The 25049-nt window shown below is 33.8% G+C and overlaps 1 protein-coding gene across 1 annotated transcript in view; it reads left to right on the top strand.

The window, feature by feature from the left end:
* Positions 1-516: 516 nt before the first annotated feature.
* LOC140436029 (probable peptidoglycan muropeptide transporter SLC46) overlaps positions 517-25049 on the top strand; it is an 85438-nt gene continuing 60905 nt past the window's right edge. Inside the window, exons 1-3 of the mRNA XM_072524741.1 lie at positions 517-709; positions 8435-8513; positions 19168-19428. Coding sequence (XP_072380842.1) covers positions 8444-8513; positions 19168-19428 — 331 coding nt within the window. The 5' untranslated portion in view covers positions 517-709; positions 8435-8443. The remainder of the gene's footprint in view (positions 710-8434; positions 8514-19167; positions 19429-25049) is intronic.

Genomic DNA, 25049 nt, shown 5'->3' on the forward strand with positions numbered 1-25049 from the left:
TTTTTACTATCTATGAAAACAAATAAATCAATAACAGAAATACTTTGTACATTTTCACTGTGAAAAAATATATAAAATTACTCTTTAAATTATTTACAGTGTAGCTAGGTTGACACCGTTGGTACAGCTGACGTTCGCTTCATACGTTGTGAATTTGCTAAATGGCTAAAACGGTGCTAAAACTGATAGATAAAGTTGCCTATAATACCTATTATGTGCAATATGTGGCTTTCGGGAATTCACACCAAATCAGAATAATAATTTCTTCAGTTCACTTCTATTTTTAGCCCGTGTTTATGGTGTTAAGTTGTTTATGGTTGAAATTAAACAACAAGTATTGATAGGGGAAAATAAGGAAATGTGCAAGTAAGCTTTACTTTTTTAAACCACGTATATAATTGTGAAAAAATATGTAGAATTAATCTTTAAATTATTTACAGTGTAGCTAGGTTGATAACGATTTCGGGTTGGTACAACTGACGTTCGCTTCAAACGTTTTGAATTTGGTAAAATTGATAGACAAAGTTGCCTATAATACGTATTTGTAATAATATGTGGCTTTCGGGACTTCACACCAAAGTAGAATAATAATTTCTTCAGTTCAGTTCTATTTTTAGTCTGTCTGTGTTGATGGTGTTTCGAGGAATACAATAATTACAATTTATCGTAATTGAAAATAAACAATAGGAGAAAATAAGGAAATGTGCAAGTAAGTTTCAATTTTTCAAACTAGGATAGGTATTGATATCTTATATAATTTAGTTAACCACAATATAGTTTAGAGAAATAGGTAACATTCATTTATGTCTAATGTCTATAATATATACATATTGGACACATTTGAGGCATACAACTATAACTAAAATAAATAAGTGGTAAATAGGTAGGTGTATAATCTACCTTTAGTTCAATCAATTCATTTATTGTATGTACTTTTAATTGTTGCTCTGATGTTTATGTTCTGTATTTTATTGATAAAATATTGGATGATCAATGATACTTGTGAAAGATTTTAATGTTTTGTAATTTTTTGTTGACGTTTTAATACATAACAATCATGTTACTGAATTCATCAATGTACATATGATTTTCTATTTTTTATGAAGCGTTCGGGGAATGCTTGTGGGAAAAGTAGAAAACACTGATTGAGGACCTTTGTTTTTAATAACCCATTTTTTTTTGTTATTTTTTTAGTAGCCAAAAGAGTTTACCAAATGTGTTTCTGATTTTCTTTACTCGGTTTTGTGATTTGCCCTAAGTTTACAATATTCAGTTAGTCTATGCTTGTTTCTTATACTAGGTACTAAGTGTGCCAAAAGAAGCGGGACGATCTAATATTTCGCGTAGTTTACATTGGATCTAAAAAGTGAGAAACACGTTTTTAATATTTTTCAAATAATTATCCAGTGACAATAAAATGACCCCCCACCTCATCCCATTTTTTATCGCAGATTTGAATTTTTATGCAAAAATAAGTAACTTTTATTTAAAACATTTTTTCGAATTACATATTGATAGATGGCACTATAATCGGAAAAATACGATTTATCCTAATCATCATCACCCAACCTTCATTTATTACGTCCACTGCTGGACATAGGCCTCCCATAAGCTCCTCCATTCTTTACGATTCTGTGCTCTTTGTTGCCAATTTTTGGTGATATATCTGATGTCAGCCCCACGTGTAGGTGGTCTCCCTCTACTACGTTTGTCTGCCTGATGCCCAAAGAAAATTATGGAAACAGAGCTGCAAGTAGATAATGCTCCAATCGAACAAGTGAAAACATTCAAATATTTGTGAATGATAGTAAATGACCGATGGGATCCTCAACAAGAAATAAAATGCCGTACCGGACAAGCAAGACAAGCTTTAATTAAATATAAACCGCTACTATGTAACCGCAATGCTTCCTTCAATCTCCGATACAGGATGGTGAAATGCTATGTATGGTCCAAAATTGTTATACAACATTGAGACATGGACGTTAAAAATCTCCTCCATTACCAAGCTGGAGGCCTTTGAAATGTGGACCTTGCGAAGAATGTTCCATATATCATGGATAGATAGGGTGAAAAACGAGGAAGTCTTAGGAGGGGCAAATACTGAGTGAGAGTTACTCAACTTAATCTAGGACGAAAACTTGGATATCTGGGCCATATCCTGAGAGGAAAAAAATACGCAATCCCTCAACTAATTCTGCTAGGAAATATTAAGGGCAAGAGCGGAGTAGGTCGCAAAAAAAATCGTGATTACGAAATATAAAGAACTGGACAAGCATAAATAACACTATCGAGCTTTTATATGCCGCAAAAGATAGACGTCTGGTCTTAAGATAATTCGCCAAAGCACTATAAAGCACAGCACTATAAGGGAAGAAGTAATACAGGGAATTGCCAAAAACTATTATAACCGAGATATTCTATTAGTTATACAGAAACTGTAATTAAAAAGTGGTGTGACCGAGAGCATATACTAGATAGACAGGAAATTCTACCTATTATAATTAATATAAACGGTGACAGTGATTCCAGTAGCAGCTGTGATATGGACAGTGACAATAAGTAAAGCAACGTATGGCTCTTTGAGCATTAAATTATATAAAACAAACACAAATTATATAAAACCATCATATGTACAATTGTAATACATAGACCAAAAAACTGAAACTTAAATAAAGCTAAAGAAAAAAGATTGATTACCATTTGAAAATGTAGTTGTAACAAAACATTTCAAAGTAAATAAGTAATGAAAACAGTGTTGTTTTTTATCTTATTTTACTTGTTTATTTATTTAAAATTTAATTTAAAATAAACTCCGCATTTTTTTTTGTAATTTGGCAACAATGTCAACTTAAATCGCTGACGTAAATAATGACGTGCATCGGGATTTCCTACCAACTGTATATACTTATTTTCACAATGGATTCGTGATCACTCTTCAAAAATATATCTAAAACCATGTCTTGATTAGTTTCCGGTCACAACATTTCACTTACGGTGAAAATCTTTGTTAATTTCCAGTTTATTTTTGATATTTTTGATGTTATTAAAATTGTATCTGGTTTCTTACCGGTAAGCTTTATTATAAGCCGGAACATATTATTTTTTCCTATTGTGGCAAAACTGTACATGTTTGGTGTTTCTGTTTTATACTTGGAAAAAAAGTAGTTTTTTGAGTTTTTCCGAAAACGAAAACATGAATTTTACTCAAAATTTGTCACAATACTTCTAGTGATGACATATGCCTTCTCAATTTTTTTTAAATTTTTTGAATATGTAATTTGTCTTTGATGGGGTGTAGATCAACCTAAAGCTCGACATTCCTCTTTTTCTTAAAGATAAAATTCTTATCTTGCAACAAACAATCGATTTAATTTAGATCTTTAGATCCTCAAGTTTTCTTCAAGATAAAATCAAAATTCACACATAAAAATTATTTCCGCACCTATAAAGATTTTCGCCCATTATTTTGTAATTTATTTAAAGGTATTGTACCATGGTTGCACATCAATTGGGAATAAACCTTCTTTGTTCGCTACACTCAGGAGTTGATGCCAATGATTGTTTCGATTAAGTTTTGTATCTTCGATCAGAAACTCTTGATGCAAACATGTTCTTACGTGGTATTTTTTATCACAATTACTTGTCTATTTTTTCAATTTTTAGATTTCAGCTACAAATTACTGTGTAATAGTACCCAATACCAAATTTGAAATAATTTTTACACTTTTGAATAAGAAAAAAGAGTAATTTTAATTTAAACAATGAATGAGGAGAAGTAGGTGCCACAAAATTTTCAATTTTGATACCAAACAATTTCTAAACAATGTCAATCGAACGTATACTTAACCAATTTTTAGACATCAGCTTAATATACTTTTCAAATTCAAACTAAATTTAATTGTGAAAATAATTAATTCTTTTTGGTATCTTATAAATTTTTTAAAATAAAAACACTTTAAGTACTGTCTTCATACAAGCTGTACAAAACAATTTCCCCTTCATACTTTAATTGTTTATGGTCTTTAATTAATTCATCTACTGGGGGATTTCACTTTGGCATTTTAAAACACAAACACACGGAAAATAAAATATAGTAGTAAATTACTATAAAACAGTTAACGCTACAGTTTACGTTCGAAAGATAAGTTATTGCTTAACAATTATTATTTTAATTTTAGATCGGGGATTCACAGGCGTATCGATCAGCTAACCGTGTAAGTAAAGATTAGGTCAGCGCATAATATTGCGTCTCATATTACATTTTCAGATGTTTGTAATTAACATTGTCATAGTGATTTAGTAATAACAAAGTTTTGCATACGTGCAAATTTTTTATTAATTCATATTATATTTTATATTGTTTTGTTATATATATAAGCTGATATATTTTACACAGTATGGATTTAGAGATTTGTAGATATTGTAGATGTCCGATAGGCCATTTGGCCTCGTATATCTTTTCTCATTGCTTCCTGGAAGATCTTTTGTGTAGATATACCTTACATCTATATTCAGCCTAAAAGATCCAGGCTTCTAATAAAGCCTATTCCTCGTTTTGAAGACACGTTTGTTACTTGCAAACATCTATTCCGTTTAAATGTTTCTCCGCATTTTCGCAGAATGGGAATGTTGTGTTGATCTTGCCCATTTTATAAAAATGTTATCAGAGTAAGCAATGTCAAGATGATGCCTGTAGTTACTCAGTTCAGTCTCCTGAAACTCTAATTGGTAGCAGGCAGAAGGTTCCCAAATAACCACGATGACGAATGTGTGTAAAAACCGAAACGTTTTTTTAGGTTTATTATCTTTCACCTTTACGTCAATTACTAAATTTACAACAGCATAATTTAATATGCATATAAGTATATGAGAAGAAAAATGAAATAGATATACAGGGTGTCCCGGAAAATAATGCGTTCCTTAACGATATGTGCAGATTGCAGCACTTAAAACAAAAAAGTCTTATAACATTTTTTTATGAAGTTAACCGTTTTCAAAAAAAAAAAATTATTAATTTTAATCCATTTGATAATTGTTCGCAGAAAAGGAAATACAGCCGGCAACGTTGCGTTCCTTGTTATTCTTCGTTAATTACTGTAAATCAGCTATCATGAATCATAGATCGTTAGGCATAATATGTATTGATACTGATTAAGGCCCGTTTTCACACTACGTCTTATTGTACGTTTTGTGGGTCATATAAAACGTACGACAAAATGTACGTTTTGTCCAGTGTATACACACTACGTTTTTACTTCCGTTTTCTACCTCATTTCTAATTCAGAGTCTTGAGTTGTGTGAAGTTTGTTTAGTGTTTTTTTATTATGGAGGAAACACGGCTGCTTTCTTTTATTTTTTCAACTATAAAGATACTACGACTGGCGAACCAGATGACTGGCGCAATTATTTGCGAATGGACACCTCAGCCTATTGTCAATTGCTAGAGTTGGTAACACCATACATATTGAGATAAGCAGTAGCGCACCTAGAATTTGCCTCTGGGGGGGGTTTTGGTTAGTCACCAAAATTTTATTTATGATGTTACCTCCATTTTGAGTCCTTAAAATGTGTAAGTAACAGTGTCGGAATAGGGTCCTGGGGGGGGGGGGTTTAACCCCCAAAACCCCCCCTCGGTGCGCCACTGGAGATAAGACACCTCATGAGAAAAGCCATTACACCCAATGAAAAACTCACAGCAACTCTCAGATATCTTACAAAAGGACGCAGCGTCAAGGACTTGGAGTTCACAATCATAATATCCAAACCAGCGTTAAGCCAAATAATTCCTGAAACCTGAAATGCAATCTACTTGGTTTTAAAACATAACTACTTAAAAACTTCTATACAATTCAATAAATTCCCCGAGAAAATCGTGGGTGCATTGCCGCAAATCTGACATTATTAGGCTTTTTTTGGGAAAAATGAAACGAACTGCAGTGGAACTAGTCGTCAAATAAGTCAAGATCGGACGACTTGTCTGAACATATATTTTCACGTATCGTTTTATCCTATCAGTTCTTGCAAAACTATGCTTCTCCCATCATTTCTACGATCTGACCTTGGATTTCATTTCGATTCGACAAGACGTACGTTTTGCTGTTTACATGCCACGTTTTATTGTATAGGATTTGTCCTATCCAACAAAACGTACAATAAGACGTAGCGTGAAAACAGGCCTTAACAGTGATAGAGAAAAAGCATGTATTTGTTTTTATTAAATATTTAATAATTAAAGTTTGAATACTGTTTTTACTTACATGGAAAATTATTATTACAATAAATGTTCGAAATGGCCACCATTTGCACAGATACACGCGTTTATTCGACGAATCCAATTATTCTTAATATTATAAGTATGTAAATTATATCTGATTATTTCAGCAGCATCAAAAATTCGTTGTCGCAATTGAGCTTCTGTTTTAATTTCATCCTGGTTGTCGTATACTAATGATTTTAGATGTACCCAAAAATAGAAGTCCATAACATTGCATTCTGGTGTTCTGGGTGGCCACAGAACGTGTCCATTTCTACCGATCCAACGACGAGGAAAAGTGATGTCGAGGAAATCTTTAATATGTCTCGTAAAATGTGCTGGAGCCCCGTCATGAAGAAACCACATTTCAGAGCGTATTTGTAACGGAACGTCTTCAAGAAGTATCGGTAGAACATGCTTCAAAAAATTTAAATAGGATTCTCCATTCAATCTTCCCGGAAGTTCGTACGGTCCAATCAGACGATTACCAATAATCCCAGCCCATAAATTTATACTAAATTGTTTTTGAAAATTTGTCCCGTATAGCATACGGGTTTTCATCACTCCATACGTGACAATTGTGAAAATTAAACACACCATTTCTCGTAAAACAAGCTTCATTTGCACGGAAATTCGGGTTCTCTGGCGATTTTGTTTTGAAACCATCTACAAAATCTTAATCTTCGAGGTAAATCGCCTTGGTGTAAATCTTGCACTCGTTGGTAATGGTAAGGATGTAACAGTTGTTCCGTAAATGTCTTGTGAACAATGTTTTTTGAAATGCCAACCATTCTAGCCACAGATCGAGTACTTACTCTTGGATTATTACTGACTATATCCAAAATTACATCTTCTGCATTTAGTCTACGGTTACTTCGTGTTCTACCGCTAGTTTTTTTAGGTATCACACAACCCGTCTCTAATAACCTTTGGGACACGTTCACAAAACTTCGGGCATTAGGATGTCGTCGTTCGGGATAGCGTTCAACATAAAGTCTAACAGCCCTATTACTGTCACAGTGGGCTTCACCGTACGTAATTAACATATCGTGATACTCGCGAATCGAAAACATGACAATACTATTTATTCTTGAGCTACGGGTAATTACAACTGTTTACAAATAATGTACCTTTTCGGTATCAAAATAAATTAAACTATCGCATTCTGCCCATACCTTTTGGAGCGCAACGTTGCCGGATGTATTTGCTTTTCTTTGGACACTAATCAAATGGATTAAATTTAATATATATATATTTTTTTTGAAAACGGTTGACTTTATAAAAAAATGATATAAGACTTTTTTGTTTTAAATGCAAACTCAGCCCATACCTTTAAGGAACGCACTATTTTCCGGGACACCCTGTATATTGGAGTGATTTTTAACTTAGCAGACTAGAACTTATTAATTAAATTTTCTGGTTTGAGTTTTTGTACTTTTCTTTTATCATGCGCGATTTAATCGTTTAGTTAACTCATTAGAATGCACAATTATTACTCTGTCGTGGTATGTTATATCCCTAGTATTGATGGGATCGATGTATCATATTGGACAACCTTGTTAGATATGCAATCCGAAGCATCAAAAATTAGTATACTTGTCTTGTTTTGGAACCTCTTTATTATATTATCATATTGGCTATAAGAAGCGGCTCTTCAGAGTTGGATACCATAGGTCCATTACAAATTGTAGACCAACAGTTTATTTTCTAAAGAAAATTTTAGATTTTTGTCGATAATCCGGTATAAGTGAAATAACTTTGGTCCCAACTCTTTGCGTTTTGTAAAGATATGTTACCGCCAACTTAGACTTTAGCCAACTAAGTATTTTACATCCTCAGCTTGGGATAAATTGTTGTTTAATTGTACTGGTGAACAAGTCCTTTGTTATGATAAATTTATAGTTGTCTTGATGCCTAATTTTATCTTCGTGTGAAGAATAAACATCTGCATCATCTGCAAAACGTGGCTACGTATCCATCGGAGTAATAGGAAGATCACGGTTATACAACACTACAGTACAAGTACGCTGCCTTTTACTACTCACAAAAATATTGTTTTTCTAGAAAGGTGTTATTAGTGTGTTCACATAAAACTACATGGTGCATGCCTTATTCTTTTTTATTTATTTTTAGTTGATAAACATAAATAATGTTTTTTATAAGATTTTTATCTTTCAGAGTTTAACCATGGTCTGGAAAATTAAGTTAACTGTGGAAATTCCGCTGGTTCTGTCATTCATAAGCTTTCAGTTAGTAGGTAAGTTTTATCCTTCATTATTTATGCTACAACTTTCTAAAAAATTGATCATTATTCTCATTACAATTTACCCATATAAATCACCATCATTTTTTAACTTTTCATTGAGCAAGAACGTCTTACTCGTGATTTATATGGGTAAATTGTAGATGTTGTAGTCTAAGATCCCACTGCAGGATCACTACGTTCATAACGTAGTCAATCAAACTTACATTTTTACATACGTTTAAAACTAGGAGAATACATCAATAACAGGTTTCCAGTCAAAAAGTGGCCCAATTAATAGTTATTAATTCTTGAACAAAAATTTTATTTTGTTTATTTTTTAAATAAAATACGTTGCTCATGACGTATATGCATGTTTTTTATTTCAAATTAAAGCTAATTTTTTTCTTAAAAAATTAAGATTACCAGCTGTTAAAAACGCGAGGTATCCAAGATAAAGTAAAAGACAGCTAGAGCTGATTTTTTTTCTCAGACAGCCTTTTATCATCATATTAATAAAAAAAATTAGTTTCAATTTGATATAAAAATCATGCATATATGTCATGATCAGCCTACTTTATTTAAAAAATAAATAAACGAAATAAAATTTTTGTTTAAAAATAAATTACTATTTTTATAATATATAATTTAATTAAAAATATTTGCGGCCACTTTTTGAATGGCAGCCTATTATCAATGAATTCCCATAACTTTAAATATATGTAAAAATGTGAGTTTGATTGACTACGTTATGAACGTAGTGATCCTGCAGTGGGATCTTGTACTATTATTAGAATATAAAAAATATTTCTAAATTTCTAACTTCGGTGTCGCTCAACAGCTTGATTAACTTCGTTTTATAGCTTAATATAATCTCTTTCGACACTCAGTTCATATTTACTAGTGAGAGGTCGTTAATTGCATATTTTGGTATATTATTTTACTATATTTGCCAAATAGACGGTACGTTTTTCTATCCAGTGCGGTCTGCCTGATGATAGGTAGACTTTGAAATACCGTGTAGGAGAATGGTGACATGCTTGAATTAAATCGAACCGTAACCGTCTATGTATATTTATTTTAATAATAATTCCTTTCAACGACATTTCTCCATTAATAATCTTTCACCAGGCCTTCTACAGTCTTACTTTTATTTATTCTAGAAACTTGTAACTCATCGATTCATATTTTGTGAATTTTATTTCACATTGAATTTCCCCTAACCGTCTTATACTATGCTTTGTTATTTATAGTATTTTTCATATAAAAATGCGTGCACGCCATTCAAGATTTATGACGTCAGAACCCCACAGCGTTGCCAAAACATCAGAATAGTTAGTAAGTGAAGAATTTTTAAAATGTAAACTATTTGTTAAACTATTATATTAACAGTAAATACACTTAGTTTTAAGATTACTGTAACACACTAAAATACATAAGAAAACATTTTAATACAAAATTATATATTCTAAATGTGAAACTTACCACTTTTAAAACATTAATAATAAAAACTTCCCGCCATTATTTCTTGATCAAAATATTCTATGTTATATGAAAGCTTATTAGTTTTCTACAGACTATTTAGTTGTTTTGGCATAGAACAATCAAAATACACAACAATAATTAGTTTTGACGTGACAACGTCTTAAATTAGGTTGTGGCTCGGAGTCACTCATGAAAAAGTGTAACGCCCGCTCACGTCTGTTACGATGAGTCACCGAACGAGAGAGAGACCCGCCGGACCGGCGAATGCCTTGCGTCTCTCTTCCACTCAAACATGATCGGTCCGCTGCGCGCGCAGCACTAGAGAATTAGGCGCGTTGAATCGTATGGGTTTCGTATTATTAGCTGTGTTAGGAAATTTTAAATATAAGTGGCGCCACTGTATATAAATTTTTATATGAAAAATACTATAGTCAGCAATTATCCATAATATAAGCATTAGAATCTTTCTATCACATACAACATACCACTTCCCTCCTCTATTTCATCTATTCCGCTATAACGCTGTTGTCTGATCCAATACTAATGACAATAAATAAAGAATAAGTACTAAAAGCGAACGCAATACTACTTTAGCTATAGCGAGAATAGATGCTAAACTCTGCACTCAGCTGGATTTTTATTTGGGGTTGTGCACTTGAAAGTACATATTTAGAAACCTTTTAGCCATATTTTAAGCGACCTAGGTGGCTCCTAGGGTCCCTCATTGCAAAAAATGTGTTTTTTCGAAAAAAAAACACTCTCTGATTTTTGTCAGATTTTTTTGGATCAACATTGAGCCCAGGAAAAATATTTGAATTTTTTAAAGAATTTTTAGGTTATGTAGCTAATTTTTGGCAAACTTCTAAATAATTATTTTTCGTATATTTTTTCCGTTCTTTTGAATGATGGGGTTAATTTTTTATTTTTCCTTCGGAAAATCCTCAAAATTCTAAAAACCCCTGTTTTGGTGTTTTTTCCATCGTTTTAGCACATAATCGCAAGTGTATGTCAATAAATAACGATTTTGTATATATTTTTTATTTCTATTAGAGCGATCGGGTTTGCCATTTTTATACCAGACCAGAACATGCTCAAAATACGAACACCCTATTTTTGATAAATTTTTCCATGTTTTTAGCACATATTTTTTCCGCTCTTTCTAATAGCAGGGTGATATTATTAGCTATTTCCACACTGAAACATGGGTACTCTGAATTCGAAAAAACTGCATTTTCAGGGATTTTTTTTACGTATTTTGGGCACATAACCTCATGTAAATGTGACAAATAATTGTTCAATAATTGACAAATTGTTGTTCCCCCCTCTTTATTCGAGTCATGATTATCATTTAAATAATATTATTTATGGATTAAATTAATAAAATAATTATATTTAATTTTATATGTAACCTTTTTTTAATTTCTATTAATAATAATGAAATATTATAAAATTACAAAACAGTAAAAAATATTCAAAATCACATTAAAATAATAGTTTTAGTTTTCGTTACTCTCTTCGTTTATTACAGGGTCAGTATCTGATGTGATAAATAAGTCTGAACGTATTTTTGCTGATCTCATAATTTTTGACTTCTACCTTGCATTGCTAAGATAATAAATAATTGAGAAGTATGCCAAAAATTACCTACATAACCTAAAAATTCTTCGAAAAATTCAAATATATTTCCTGAGCTCAATTTTGATTTTGAAGAAAAAAATCAGAGTGTTTTTGAGCATTAAAATGTATAATCGTGAATTTTATCAGTATTTTTAAAGCAAATAACCGCTCAGGAATTAAAAAAAAAAACACATTTTTTGCAATCGGAGATCCCAAGGGCCACCTAGGGAGCTAAAAATTTGGCTAAAGGGGTTTCTAAATATATACTTTTAATTGCCCGACCCTAAATAAAAATCCAGCCAAGTGTAGATTTTATCATCTTATACCGCCATAGACTTTATTACTCTTTTTCATGCCTGACATAACACTAGCTACTTTTCATAAATACTTACTCTTATAAATATCTCTCCCAATCTTCTCTTACTCAGATATCCGTATCACATATAGTCTACTAGTTGCATAAATCCATTTCCGGATATTTTGGATTCTTATAGTAATCATCTAATTATTACTCGCTTTTGTGCTTTTATGGTATGACTAAGTAGTTTTATGACCCCATAGTTTTTACAACATTGAGCAATCGTTTTTGTTTAAACATAGGTACACTGTGTCAACTGAACCCAATTCCAACTGTCAAGTAAAATTTTTCTTCTAGTTCACTTCGTTACTATAGTTACACTTCGTTCTTAATCGTTCTAACTGTTTGTTTATTCGATTAATAATAATACTCGATTCGTTCTTTGTTCTATCCATGATATTCTAATCATTCTGCGGTAAAAACACATTTCAAAGGCTTATAGCTACCATATGGTATTTAATTTTAATGTCTAGGACATTTGAATGTCTAACTCCCTACAGACGGACCGACGAAACGTAGCATTTAATAACTCTAATTCGGATGTCATGATTGGTTTTCGGTTATAAATAATTTGCCTCCATTAATTGTCAATGTTGCTGGCCTGTATCCCAGTTTTTATTTCTATATATAAATCCCACTTGTTCTTACTGGGTGTTCTTTAGGTCAATACGACAATTCTCATCGGTTTTGCTAATTACTATTACTTTAGTTTATTTAGATTTAATTAAGATTTATTGGGGGCTATGATGTATCGCTTAGGTAAATAATTACATACAAGTGTAAAATTTAGAAAACGTAAATCAGGTTACAGTTCTGAAAACATGTGTAAAAACGGTATGATGTATCATGCCCTGCGTTGCTATGATTAAAATGACCAAACTACAGTAGAAAATTACATAAAATGTTATTTACGGTTCTGTCATATCCTGAAGATCTGTCAGCTAATTCAAATTAACCTAACTTTTCGCTTCGTGTTTGTTGTATGGATTTTGTAAATTTTTTATTACTCAATGAATTGAATGATGTGACAAAAAGAAATTATGTAAATGTAGAGCGACGTCAGTTACGGGCCACCAGTAACCGATTTGAAATAGATAAACAGCTCTTCATAAAGTATTTTAGAGTGTCAAAAAACATTCTTCTTCTTTGTCAACCATTTTTCATCCACTCCTGAATGTAGGTCTCTCCCAATGGCTTCCATCTTTCTCTATCATGCGCCAATCTAATCCACTGTTTGCCTGCCACTGTTCTTATGTCATCTACCCATCTTTTTTGAGGTCTTCCCATGCTTCTTGTTGTCGCCCTTGGTCTCCATTCTAGAATTCTCCGTGTCCACCTGTTGTCATTATATCGGGCTACGTGACCTGCACAGCGCCATTTCATTTTTGCAATTTCTTCCACAATATCCCTAATCTTCGTTCTGTACCAGTACAAACTGGTAGTATGCATGTGTTATACACCTTTTTCTTTAAGTTTACAGGAATGGAGGTGTTTTTCAAGATATATGCTAATTTGCCGAAAGCGCCACATGCCAGTTGTGTTCTTCTTTTAATTTCAGCATCTTGATTTGGTTTTCCTAGTTTGATAACATAACCTAGATATACATAATGTTCAACATTTTCTATGGTATGATTTTGTATTGTTATATTTGTCTGGTCTCGGCTCAGTATTTTTGTTTTGCTGTAGTTCATTTTTAAGCCTACCGCTCCTGAAACTGCATTTAATTGTTGTAACATATCATTTAGTTCTTGGATATTATCGGCTATTAAAACTATGTCATCTGCGAATCGCAAGTGGTTTAAGTATGATCCGTCGACGTTGATACCCTTATTGTTCCATTCTAGTTTCTTAAAAATGTCTTCTAGAGCTAGGGTAAATAGTTTGGGAGAGATGGTGTCTCCTTGTCTTACTCCCCGTTTTAGTCTTATGGGATTAGTTTTTGTGCTTTCGTCTAGCTTTATCTGCATGGTGGCATTTTCATATATGTTTTTAATTATGTTAGTGTATCTTGAATCTATACGTGCATTTTCTAGAGATTCAAGCACTGCCCATAATTCGATGGAATCGAATGCTTTATGGAAATCGACGATCGCCATATGAATTGGAACATTATACTCGGTGCATTTTTCTATCAGTGTTCTTACGGTGTGCAAGTGGTCTATGGTACTAAAATGTTTTCTGAATTCAGCCTGCTCGATAGGTTGATAGAAATCGAGCTTATGTGTTAGGCGGTTGGTTATGATTTTAGTTAGTAATTTATACAGATGTGAGAGCAAGGATATCGGTCGGTAATTCTCGATGTTTGCTGTGTCTTCTTTCTTGAATAGTAAAATGACTTCGGAGTTGTACCATTCTTGAGGAATCTTTCCTTCATCAATTACTTTATTAAATAAAATATTTAATACCTGTTCTATTTTTCTTCCACCGATTTTCAACATTTCGACTGTAATTTTATCCTCTCCCGGACATTTATTCGTTTTTAGTTGATTTCAAAAAAAACATTAACACTATAATAAACATAATACTTTAACCATCAGTGAAATTTATGCCTTCAAAATTAAAAGTATCCCTAATCTGTGGATCCCCAAAATGAATTATAGAAATCAGTTGCAAAAGTTGCTCCCCAATTTAGGTTAAGAGCTGTTGGGTGTTCGGCCCTCCCCCAGTAACACCAATTTGAGCAGCAATTGTTTTCTTGTAGTTTTCTTCTTAACTGAAGTCATATTTATTTTATTCTAATTATTATAAAAAAACGCGCTAACAAATTTAACACTAAACAACTAATTAAACTAAAAAATCACTAAAAAATTAAACACTAAACAACTAACTGAACTAAAAATCAAAACAAAACAGAAATACAAAAACAACGTGGTTTCACAAATATCATAACATAACATAACCTAACTACGAGGAGCGAAAACGGCCTGTAATTTTACACAATTTTTATGTAAATTACATTTACATATTAATAAAATACATATCAAGGTAGGCAACCCGTTATACGCAGATCTTACATCATACCGATTTGAATATTTTTATACAAATGTATTAAAATTGAAGTTTACAGCATCTAATTATTTCACATAAACTACACATAATATTCCCAATCTCAGTCCCATTGCTTCACTTGCATTATTATTAACTCTGTCGAATATAATATTTTGTAAGTGTTCTATTTTTTCTGCTATCAGAACGGTATCGTTTGCATATAGTCGATTCGCTATTCCCAATCCGAACTGTCTAGTGAATTTAGTAATAATTTTTTTGCGAAGTTAGTTACTTTTTGACAGACTAGAAGTGGCTGGAAATTACTATACAACCAAGCACACGTACTTATAGCCAAAATTATTAGTAAACAAACTAAATAGTCTATAAAATAGAACTTTACGAATTACCGACAATCAATATTTATTTATTTACACCATATAATAAATAGATATGTTAAATTATAACAACTAAAATATATCTTTTAAATATATACTACCCAAAATTTTATGGGTTTAGTATACACTTCCACTATTTATAATAATTCTTCTTTTTTCAACGAAAGAAGTCTGTAACAAAAGTTTATTTAAGCTGTTAATACTGTGAGCTAGGAACTTTTGTGTTGTAGGTTTCCAGCTATGAATCTATCAAAATATGCCCGAGTTGAGCAAATGGACCTTACCTGCTATTGTTAATATATTTACCATTTACTTTTATACCAATTTCGACGTCGTCTAGTGCCTGTTTGAATATCCATTCAGAGTACAAGTTAAAGAGCAATGAAGACATGAGACAGCCTTGTCGGTCACCTCTTTCTATATGGAATCTTCTAGTAGTATAGTTGGAATATTTTGAGGTTGCTTCCTGGTTCCAATAAAGGTTTTGAATTAGCAGAGGTCTTCTCCGTCTAGCTTCATTTTCTGTGGGTAATTTAACAAGTTTTCTTACTGGACTCTATCAAAAGTCTTCTGGTAGTCGATGACGAAAATATATACTATTTTATGGTATCCGAGGTATCCGATAAATTTATTAATCAAGTTTTTGATACATTGGTAAAATTTTGAATTTGACTGAAATTAGCTATACAACCAAGCACATGTGCTTATTTTTAATAATAATTATAATTTATAGTTAAAAAATATTTATATATAGTTTATTAACATTATAGTTTATTAACAAGATAAAACTGAATTTTAAAACATTGTTTTAACTGTTTATTTTTAAAATTGTTGTCGTGTCTAGATTACAAATAGAAAGCTTTTAATTAAACTTACTTTTTCGTGTCTGGATCCGACTACAGTTTTTCTGCCCAATATCGGGCTACGTCTACACCCTTTGTATTTGCGAGCCATAAATCATCGAGGGTGCACTGTGATGGGCAAAGTCTGCATACTCTCAGGTGCTCCATGTTCTGTATTTCCCCAAATTCACAAAGTGCGTCGCTGTCTGTCTTGATGCCCCATTTAATGAGGTTCTGTTTTACAGGGGCAACACCTGTGCGTATGCGATTCAGTGTCCGCCAGGTTCTCCAGTCCAGGTTCATTCCATTAGGTCGTTCTGGATGTAGGGGGAACAGTTCGGGTGGTTCGACGCTGACATTTCTCATAAACCTTTTCCTTGATTTAAGTCGGCTGATTCCTGGTGGTTCGTCAAACCCGTATAATTGGTGCCTTTCATCGAAAGTTTGCCTGAACTTCTCCACATATTGTGAGGCGCATCTACGGTCATCTGGTGATGAGAATCCAGCTACCCGGTACAGTAGGGGTAGGGGGGTAGGCTTCATACAACCGGTAATTATTCTGCATGTTTCATTTAACGCCGTGGTGACTTGTTGGGCGTGTCTAGATCTACCCCAGACGGGACAAGCATATTCCCCTGTTGAGAAACATAAGGCCTCAGCTGTTGTCTTCAAGACCTGGGGGTTTGCTCCCCACTTGCTCCCTACAAGTTTCCGGAGAAGGTTGTTTCTCGTAGAAACCTTTTGTCTTGTGTTCTGACAGTGGAATTTATACGTTAGTGACCGGTCTAGTACTACTCCAAGATATTTGGGCTTATCAATATGTTTCAAGCGTTGTCCCTCCCAAGAAACATTTAGCTTTACATGCGCCAGTTGGTTGTTGAGATGGAATGCACATACTTGGGTTTTAGTAGGGTTTGGCTTTAATGAGTTTTGTTTGTAGTAAGTTGACATCATGTTTAAAGCCTCTTCCATTGTCGACTCTACTTGTGTGAATGTTTTCCCCTTTACGGCTATACCAAGGTCATCAGCGTAGACAAAACTCTCAGTCTGAGGGTGCATTGGTTGGTCGTTGGTGTAGATGTTAAATAAGGACGGCGCCAGAACGCTTCCTTGAGGTAGGCCATTTTTTTGGGTTCTCCATCTGCTCTTCTTTCCATTTAGCAAAACGTAGAAACGTCTATTACACAACAGTGATCTAATGATATTTACCAGGTCGTAGTCAAGCACAGTGTTATAGATCTTAGTTGGCAGGGTTCTGTGGTTTATCGTATCATAGGCCGCTGTGAGGTCTATCAAGGCTACTCCCACTATGTCTTTCTGCTCAAATCCCTCCTCTATGTATTCTGTTAGGTTCAGCACTTGGCCTGTGCATGATTTACCTGGTCTGAAGCCTGCTTGTTGTGGGATTAATTTTGCATCTAATTTTTCCTGGATGCTGTTTAAAATGAGACGTTCATACAATTTATACAAATGGCATAGCAGGGATATCGGACGGTAGCTACTCGGTAGTTCAGGGTCTTTCCCAGGTTTCAGAAGGGCTACTACTTTTGATTTACGCCACAGTTTTGGAATCTGGTAGGTAGAGCGACAGATGTTAAATAGATCGAGCACCCATTGTCTCGCTTTTTGCCCGAGGTGTTTTATCTGCTCTGTTAGGATTTCGTCCACTCCAGGTGATTTTCCACTTTTCATACAGTCAATACCATTTTTGAGCTCTTCGATGGTAAATGGGTTTCGCAAGAGAGTTGTTTCCTGGTCTTGAGTTCTTATAATCTTTGGCGTTTTGCAACGATTGTTTGTTTTGCCATTCAGAAGCAGTTGGTGGGCTATCTGATTTGGTGTTATTGTACATAGCTCTTTCATCTCTGTGGGATCACCATTAAGTTTTTTGATCATATTCCAAGCCTGCTTACTACTGTGCGTCATATCCATTTTACTTAAAGTCTCGCTCCACCGTTGTTGTCCGGAGGCACTTAGTGTTTGCTGTAGTCTCTCCCCTATCTCTGCCGTAACTTCGCTAAATGGGTCTTTACTATATTCTTCGGTGTACTTTGTCATAATGTCTTTTGCTTCATCGTTCAGACCAGATATGTAATGTTGTTGACATCCTCTGGGTATGTGTTTACATGAGATTCGTTTTACAAGTTTGATAAACGCGTCATAGTTTTTGGGGATCGGGACTATATTTTTCACTTGTGTTTCCAATTCATCAGCAAATTTTGCCCAGTTCGCTTTTTTAAAATTAAACCTTCGTTTGAAAGGAATTTTGGGAGCTTTTATAGCGCTGTAAACGGTTATTCCCACGGGCCTATGTTGCGTCTTCGGTATAGGCTTATATACCTTCCTAACGCAACGGTCCTCTAAAGACATGCTGATGAAGGTGAGATCAGGGTTGTAACCTTTCTTCCATATTTTGCTCTGGAACGAATAGGGCAGTTTTGGGTCATGTAGAAGTGCCAGGTTGTTTTGTTCAGCCCACGATTTCACAAGATCTCCATTCTTATCAGTTGAAGCGTAGCCCCAATGGACATTATGACTATTAAAATCACCCAGAATGAATCTGGTTTTTTGAGAAGCGAAATTTTTTGGAGGGGAGAAAACAAAGTTTAATTAAAACTAGAGAATAGATTTCAATTAAAGAATTTTACAATAGTAAAAATAGAACGAAAAGATAGTTTCAGGACAATACGCAGTATTTAGTAAATGAAAAACATAATCAGTATAAGTTTAAGACATACATTTTAAACACACCACCGAATTATCATATTGGGCACTGTAGATGGCTGTTCTATAATCACACAGTAATGTTATATGTATATAACGTTTGGTAAAAGTCCTTTACTGAATATTACGAATGTGGTGCAAACTTATAATTGACTTTTAAGTAAATAACTTATATGCTTAGTACAAAATACTTTAAATACTTGCTCTTATATTAAACTTTCCTTAATTTATTCAAAACGTAATTAAATTTGATTTTGCAGAAGCGGTTTTACTGAATCTTATTATATTCCGTACGTGTTACGTCCTTCTGGGTCACGATAAAACAGAGTGCGGCTATCTGGGAAACAGCAACAATGAAACTATTACGGAAAACTTGGAAGAGGAGGTTCAGCCTTATGCTAATACCATAATGATGGTGAGAACAGCGACCGAGCAGTCCTTTAATTTATTGTTGTGTATGCTGGTTGGGCCTTGGTCCGATAAAATTGGAAGGAAACTGTTTATCATTACGAGTCTAGCAGGTAATTTAAATACATCTCAATCATATACATATTTCCTTTCTTACCGCAAATTTTTCACATTTTTAGAAACTCAATAGTGACGTTTATCCAAAAAAAAAATTATTAATTTCTAATTAAATGTTGGGACAAATATAAAATTACTCTATACTTTAAAAAATTTGCCATTGTCAATTTGTCAGTTTTTTTTTTAATTAAGGGGCAACTGTTTATACCCTTTAAGGTATTGAAGGGGAACTATTTATCTACTGAGTGGTTTTGGCTTTCGTATTAAAGTGGATGTGGTGTTTTTGGATTTCGATACCCTCTCTGAACATCGATGGCTCATAGTCCAATATCCTATTAGACACCTGTGTGTCTTAGAATAGAATTTACCGGTTTACCTAATTGATCTGCAACGGCTGAGTCCGTTGCAGTGACTAAGGCAACAGTTCCTCCGGTGTTCAGCCAAACGAGAATTTATATCACATTTTGTTATTTCGTTGTACACTATAATAATAATAATATGAGATTTTGCTGGCGAGATTCCTTCGAAAAGGTTCCGTCACCAATTGCATCTTTAACCCTATTTCAGGTAACTAGCGTCGATGTATACTAGCCCAGGGGGACCGACAGCTTTTGTCCCTTTCGAGCCACGGGGACTTCTCGTTATCATTTTTAAAAATAAACATGCTGTTGTTCATGCCGGGATTCGAACTCGCGTGCTCTGGTCTGGCTTATTAGAAGCCCTGTATCTTGGCCGCTGAGCCACGGCCACCCCCCTCCCCAATATACACTAAACCACAAATACCTTGTGTTGATCAATTTATGTTTCCTCTGCCTCGGTTTGAAGATGGACTGAATGTCATTTTTTGCTAAGATTTTTTGAATTCGATTCGATACGTTTTTAATATACGGTAAGAAAGCTTTATCTTGCAATTCTTGTTGTTAGCTGTAATTGCAGTTGACTTTTGTTGGACATATGCCTCAGACCATGTCTGTTTAATTCTTTCCCCTAATATTATGATTTACATATTCGGTCAGCATCATACATTAAGGTTTTTATAACTTTTAATTTTTGTTAGGATGGTAATTCGAGTTGTTCAAGTACATTACGTCCACTCTATCTTTCCCCGTGCGTCATGATTCATTTTCAAAGAAGTTAAATCAAAATATTAAATGAAATGTACGTCGATGTGTAGATAATTATCATTGATACCTACTACCGTCAATGTAATAATTACGAAATGGCTATTATTCCGGTGGATGTGTTTTATAAAGTTAAATATAGCAAAAATATTAATTTAAAATTTTTGTGTATTTGGATTAGTATTCGTCGGGAATAGGAATAATTAAAATATGATGAAAAAAGACTAAAAAGTAATCTTAATATTATTTGTACAATATGCCAAAATAATTAATTTTGTATCAATTTTATTTTATTGTCACACAGCAGCTGTGTCGAACGCGGTTAAGATTTGGATGGGTGACCGCTACGAAACCACGTAGCTGTGGAACACCTCGTGTTGTTGCCTTAGTTTAATATTAAAAAAAATACAAGTAAGCTGTTTTATATATATATATATATATATATATATATATATATATATATATATATATACATACACTCGCGATCATAAAATCCGGGTCACCTTAAAAATTTCAAGTTTCTTGAATATTTTTGCATCTGGTGCAGTAATAACTTTTTTTTTAAGCTAATGTATTTTTTATTTGTCATCAGTGTTTGTTTTGAAAGAAAAAAAAAGGTTTTTTATTGTTTTTATTGAAAAGGCAGAAAACAAACGAAATTGTTGAAACAGACATACGAAAGAAAAAATGAAAAATACAGAACGTGTTAAAACATCAGTGGAATTTCAATGACTAATATCGTGTATTGACTCCCCTTGCTCTAATAACCTCTTGCAGACAACAGGGCATATTCTCAATTTTTCTCCGGATTACATGTTGAGGTATGTTATTCCACTCTCTCACTAACAGATCCTTAAGCTCCTGTGCGTTGTTAGGATGTGGTGTATGGGTTTGTTTAAATACGTTTTTTCAAATCGTCCCAGAGATGTTTGATGGGATTCAGGTCCGGGGACCTAGCTGGTCAGGGTAACCTCGTAATTCTAACCTCGTCCAAGTATTGCATACTGATCCTGGCAACGTGCGGTCGCGCGTTGTCCTGCATAAAAACGGCGTCTTCTCCAATTCCTGCCATGGTGGGCATAACATGTTCTTCCAGAATCTCCGTAATGTACCTTCGTGCAGTTAAGGACCCATTTTCGATGAAGGGTAATTCTGTGCGGAAGTCGGAAGATACACCTCCCCAAGCCATGACCGAGCCTCCACCAAATGGCATTCTTGGAGCAATGCAAGCTTATGAAAATCGTTCACAGGTTTTCCTCCAAACTCTTACACGTCCATTGGATCCAGTTAGGCAGAAACGGGATTCATCTGGGAATAACACTTTGCTCCAATCATTAATTCCCCAATGCGCGTATTATCGAGCAAAAGCTAGTCGTGCAACTCGATGCGCCCGGCCAAGTGGCGGTTCTGTAGCCATTACCCGAGAACATAGTCCAAAAGAACGAAGTCTTCTCCTGACTGTTGCAATGCTAACATTGCAATTTCGTACTTCCTGTAGGCAATTACGATGCATAGACCCAGTTGAGGTCCGGTTTCGTACAAGAAAACGGTCATCTCGTGCCGTGGTCGTTCTTCTTCGTCCAGAGCCAGATCGTCTGGTTAGCAAACTTCTCTCCTGAAAGCGTTGAAGCACCCGTTGAACCGTAGAACGGCTTACGCCAACAGTTCTTGCGACTTGCCGTTGAGTGTGACCGTCTTCCACAAACGCAATAATGCGTGCCGTTTAAACACTAATAATGGCACTAATAAACACTAATGGCGGCAATAATAAACGTTTGTTTGTTGCGTTTGAACAGAAAGTCGAAGCACAAATGAGACATTTAAAACAAGCGGCAGTTACAGGTACCGTTCATTTTGGGAAGTGTACAGTTTTCCGTGCAATTGGCATTATTGGAATTCTTTGTTACAAAGGAAACCGCTAAGCTGACAACAATTCTCAGAAACATGCATTAGTTTGTATTTGTGTTATTATTATTTACGATAAAGCTCGTTAAAAATGAAATAACAGCGATTTTAAAGGTGACCCGGATTTTATGATCGCGAGTGTATATATATATATATATATATTTCGTTGAAATCACATAATAGAAGTATTATAACTTACGTGCTAAGTACACGCTTTTTTTTATTGAAGTGTTTATTCTTTTTCACCATTGAGGAGATTGGTGGACTCAACAATAAACAGCTTGAACCTCATACCGACTATTACTAGGCATATCTTAAAAACATTAATAATAAGTAATCTCGAAAATATACAAATAAGTTTCCGTTCGACGAAACTCTAGCCAGACTCATGTAGTATAATGACAATTTGTAGATTAGAAAATATTACTTTTCTTATTAGCTTAAAAATAAATACTTACCGGAAATAATCAAATTAAGAGAGCAACAGTTAGTCGTTCTAACAATAATTATGCTTGAAAATATATAATTCAAATGACATACCCAAAGCACAGAATAAATAACAATCAGAATGCCAACTCTCAGATACCGCCTTTGAAGTGTGTTAGCACGCGATCGCCATATTTTAAACGGAAACATAGACTCGAATTGAGAAATTTGTGACAAGCTACGACAAAACTGTAATTTAAATTTTTAGAGAGTAATAATTTAGTACATTTGAAATAATATAATCTATTCTTCAACTAAAAGTACGAATAAAATAGTACATATATTATGTCTATAGTTGCCGTAAATAAATTAAACCGGGTTAATTTTTCTAATGCACACCAGATAAAATGTCACTGAACAGCACTGGTTCCGTTTAAAACATGGCTGATTCCGTCTGCGCGAACGAGATGCGCGTACTTATTTTTTCAAGCAGAGTGGGCATTCTGATTGTTTATTATTCTGTGCCCAAAGACTACAAGTTAAATAATTTGAAAAACCAAAAAAAAAAATTCAAATAAATCAATAAACACGACAAATGAGCTAATGTCACTGTCAATGAAAATTATAAACGTCAAAATTTACAGTAAACAAGGTATCAAAGACATGCCATATTGTTGATTCTTGTTTAACTTATTGTGATTTCTATTGGCAAAAGTAATTCGTAAATAATTTCATGCATGGGAAAAGATATCGTGGACGTACTATAACTGTCCCTGTACCTTTATTTTCGGTATACTCTGTGTCCAAGTTTTCCGTTGGGCACAGAGCTTAACTCAATTTCTTTACTAAAACTTACTATATAACTTAATATACAATATTTTTGTTATTTACTATATTTATGACGATTTTTAGGGTTTAAAGAATCTATTTTTGCAATAACCGTAGTCAGCGGTGTCCCCATTTGTACCCCATATGTCTGTATATGATACAGTACTTAAAAAATTTTAATAACGATTCGAACCAACCGACAGATTTGGGTGGAGAAAACATTTAATAATTAATATTAGTGAGTGACAGCAGATTATGACCGCTGCGACATCTCCTTTCATAATGTTTGCAGCAGTTGCAGAGAAAACCTCAGGAAGAACCAATCGTGTACCATTATCATTATTAATGGCTTAAAACTCTTCATTCATCAAGTCTGGCTTGATTACTATTCCACTCTTTACGGTCTTGTGCCACCATTTCCCACTGTCTCATCCCATTTTCTCCAGATACACTTTGAATGCATCTTTTCAGCTTTTTTAAACCGCTCTACGACTTTTCTCTGATCTGGTCTTTCCCAAAACACATTGTATATAAATCCGCTGTTACTATTCTATATCACATGTCCTGCCCATCTTAGAATACCCGAATATAGTATCTTATTTGTTGTATCTGCGCCTCCAATCTCTCGTTGCTATATCTGCAAGGGCTATATATAATTTACCATTTGCCATTATGAGCAATTACGCAATTATGTGGTCCAAAAGAAAAGAGAAGATTGTAAAAGAAATTAAAAATACTCTGTTCACTATACATATTTCTACAAGCTATATTTATTATTAGCCGAAACATATATTTAACTGGACATATAAATTTACATCTTACAAACAGAAACATTACTAATTAATACCTTTTTACATCTTTAAAAAACGTGAACATTAATGTTAAATTTTATATAAAAAAATAAAGAATTAAAATTTATCTTGATCATTTTCATATCATGATATGTATGTAGAAAATTTTCCTCTTATTAGTATCAACCTTACCTATAAATGTAGTATTGTATATAAAAAACAATAGTAATCAAAACACGCAAAAAATTACAGAGACATACCCCATTAAAAAACACTGTAGCACTGCACTGCACTAAGTACATATGGAAATATTCATCTGAGTAATAATCTGCTGAAGCAGGATAAAAAAAGTAAAAACTTACTGTGAATTTCTTTGTTTCATTATACTTGCTTTGACTGTAGACTTCAGGTTCAGGAAGCAGGTTCTTTTAATAGAACTGCTTCCCAACGAACAAATTGATAAATTATAGACGCTGCATCGCATCCACTCCAATAAACAAGCAAGTGGGAAATGTTAAGGAAACCATAGTAGATTTCTCAACAATG

The sequence above is a fragment of the Diabrotica undecimpunctata genome, chromosome 3, assembly GCF_040954645.1.
Source record: "Diabrotica undecimpunctata isolate CICGRU chromosome 3, icDiaUnde3, whole genome shotgun sequence".
Taxonomy (NCBI): Eukaryota; Metazoa; Arthropoda; class Insecta; order Coleoptera; family Chrysomelidae; genus Diabrotica; species Diabrotica undecimpunctata.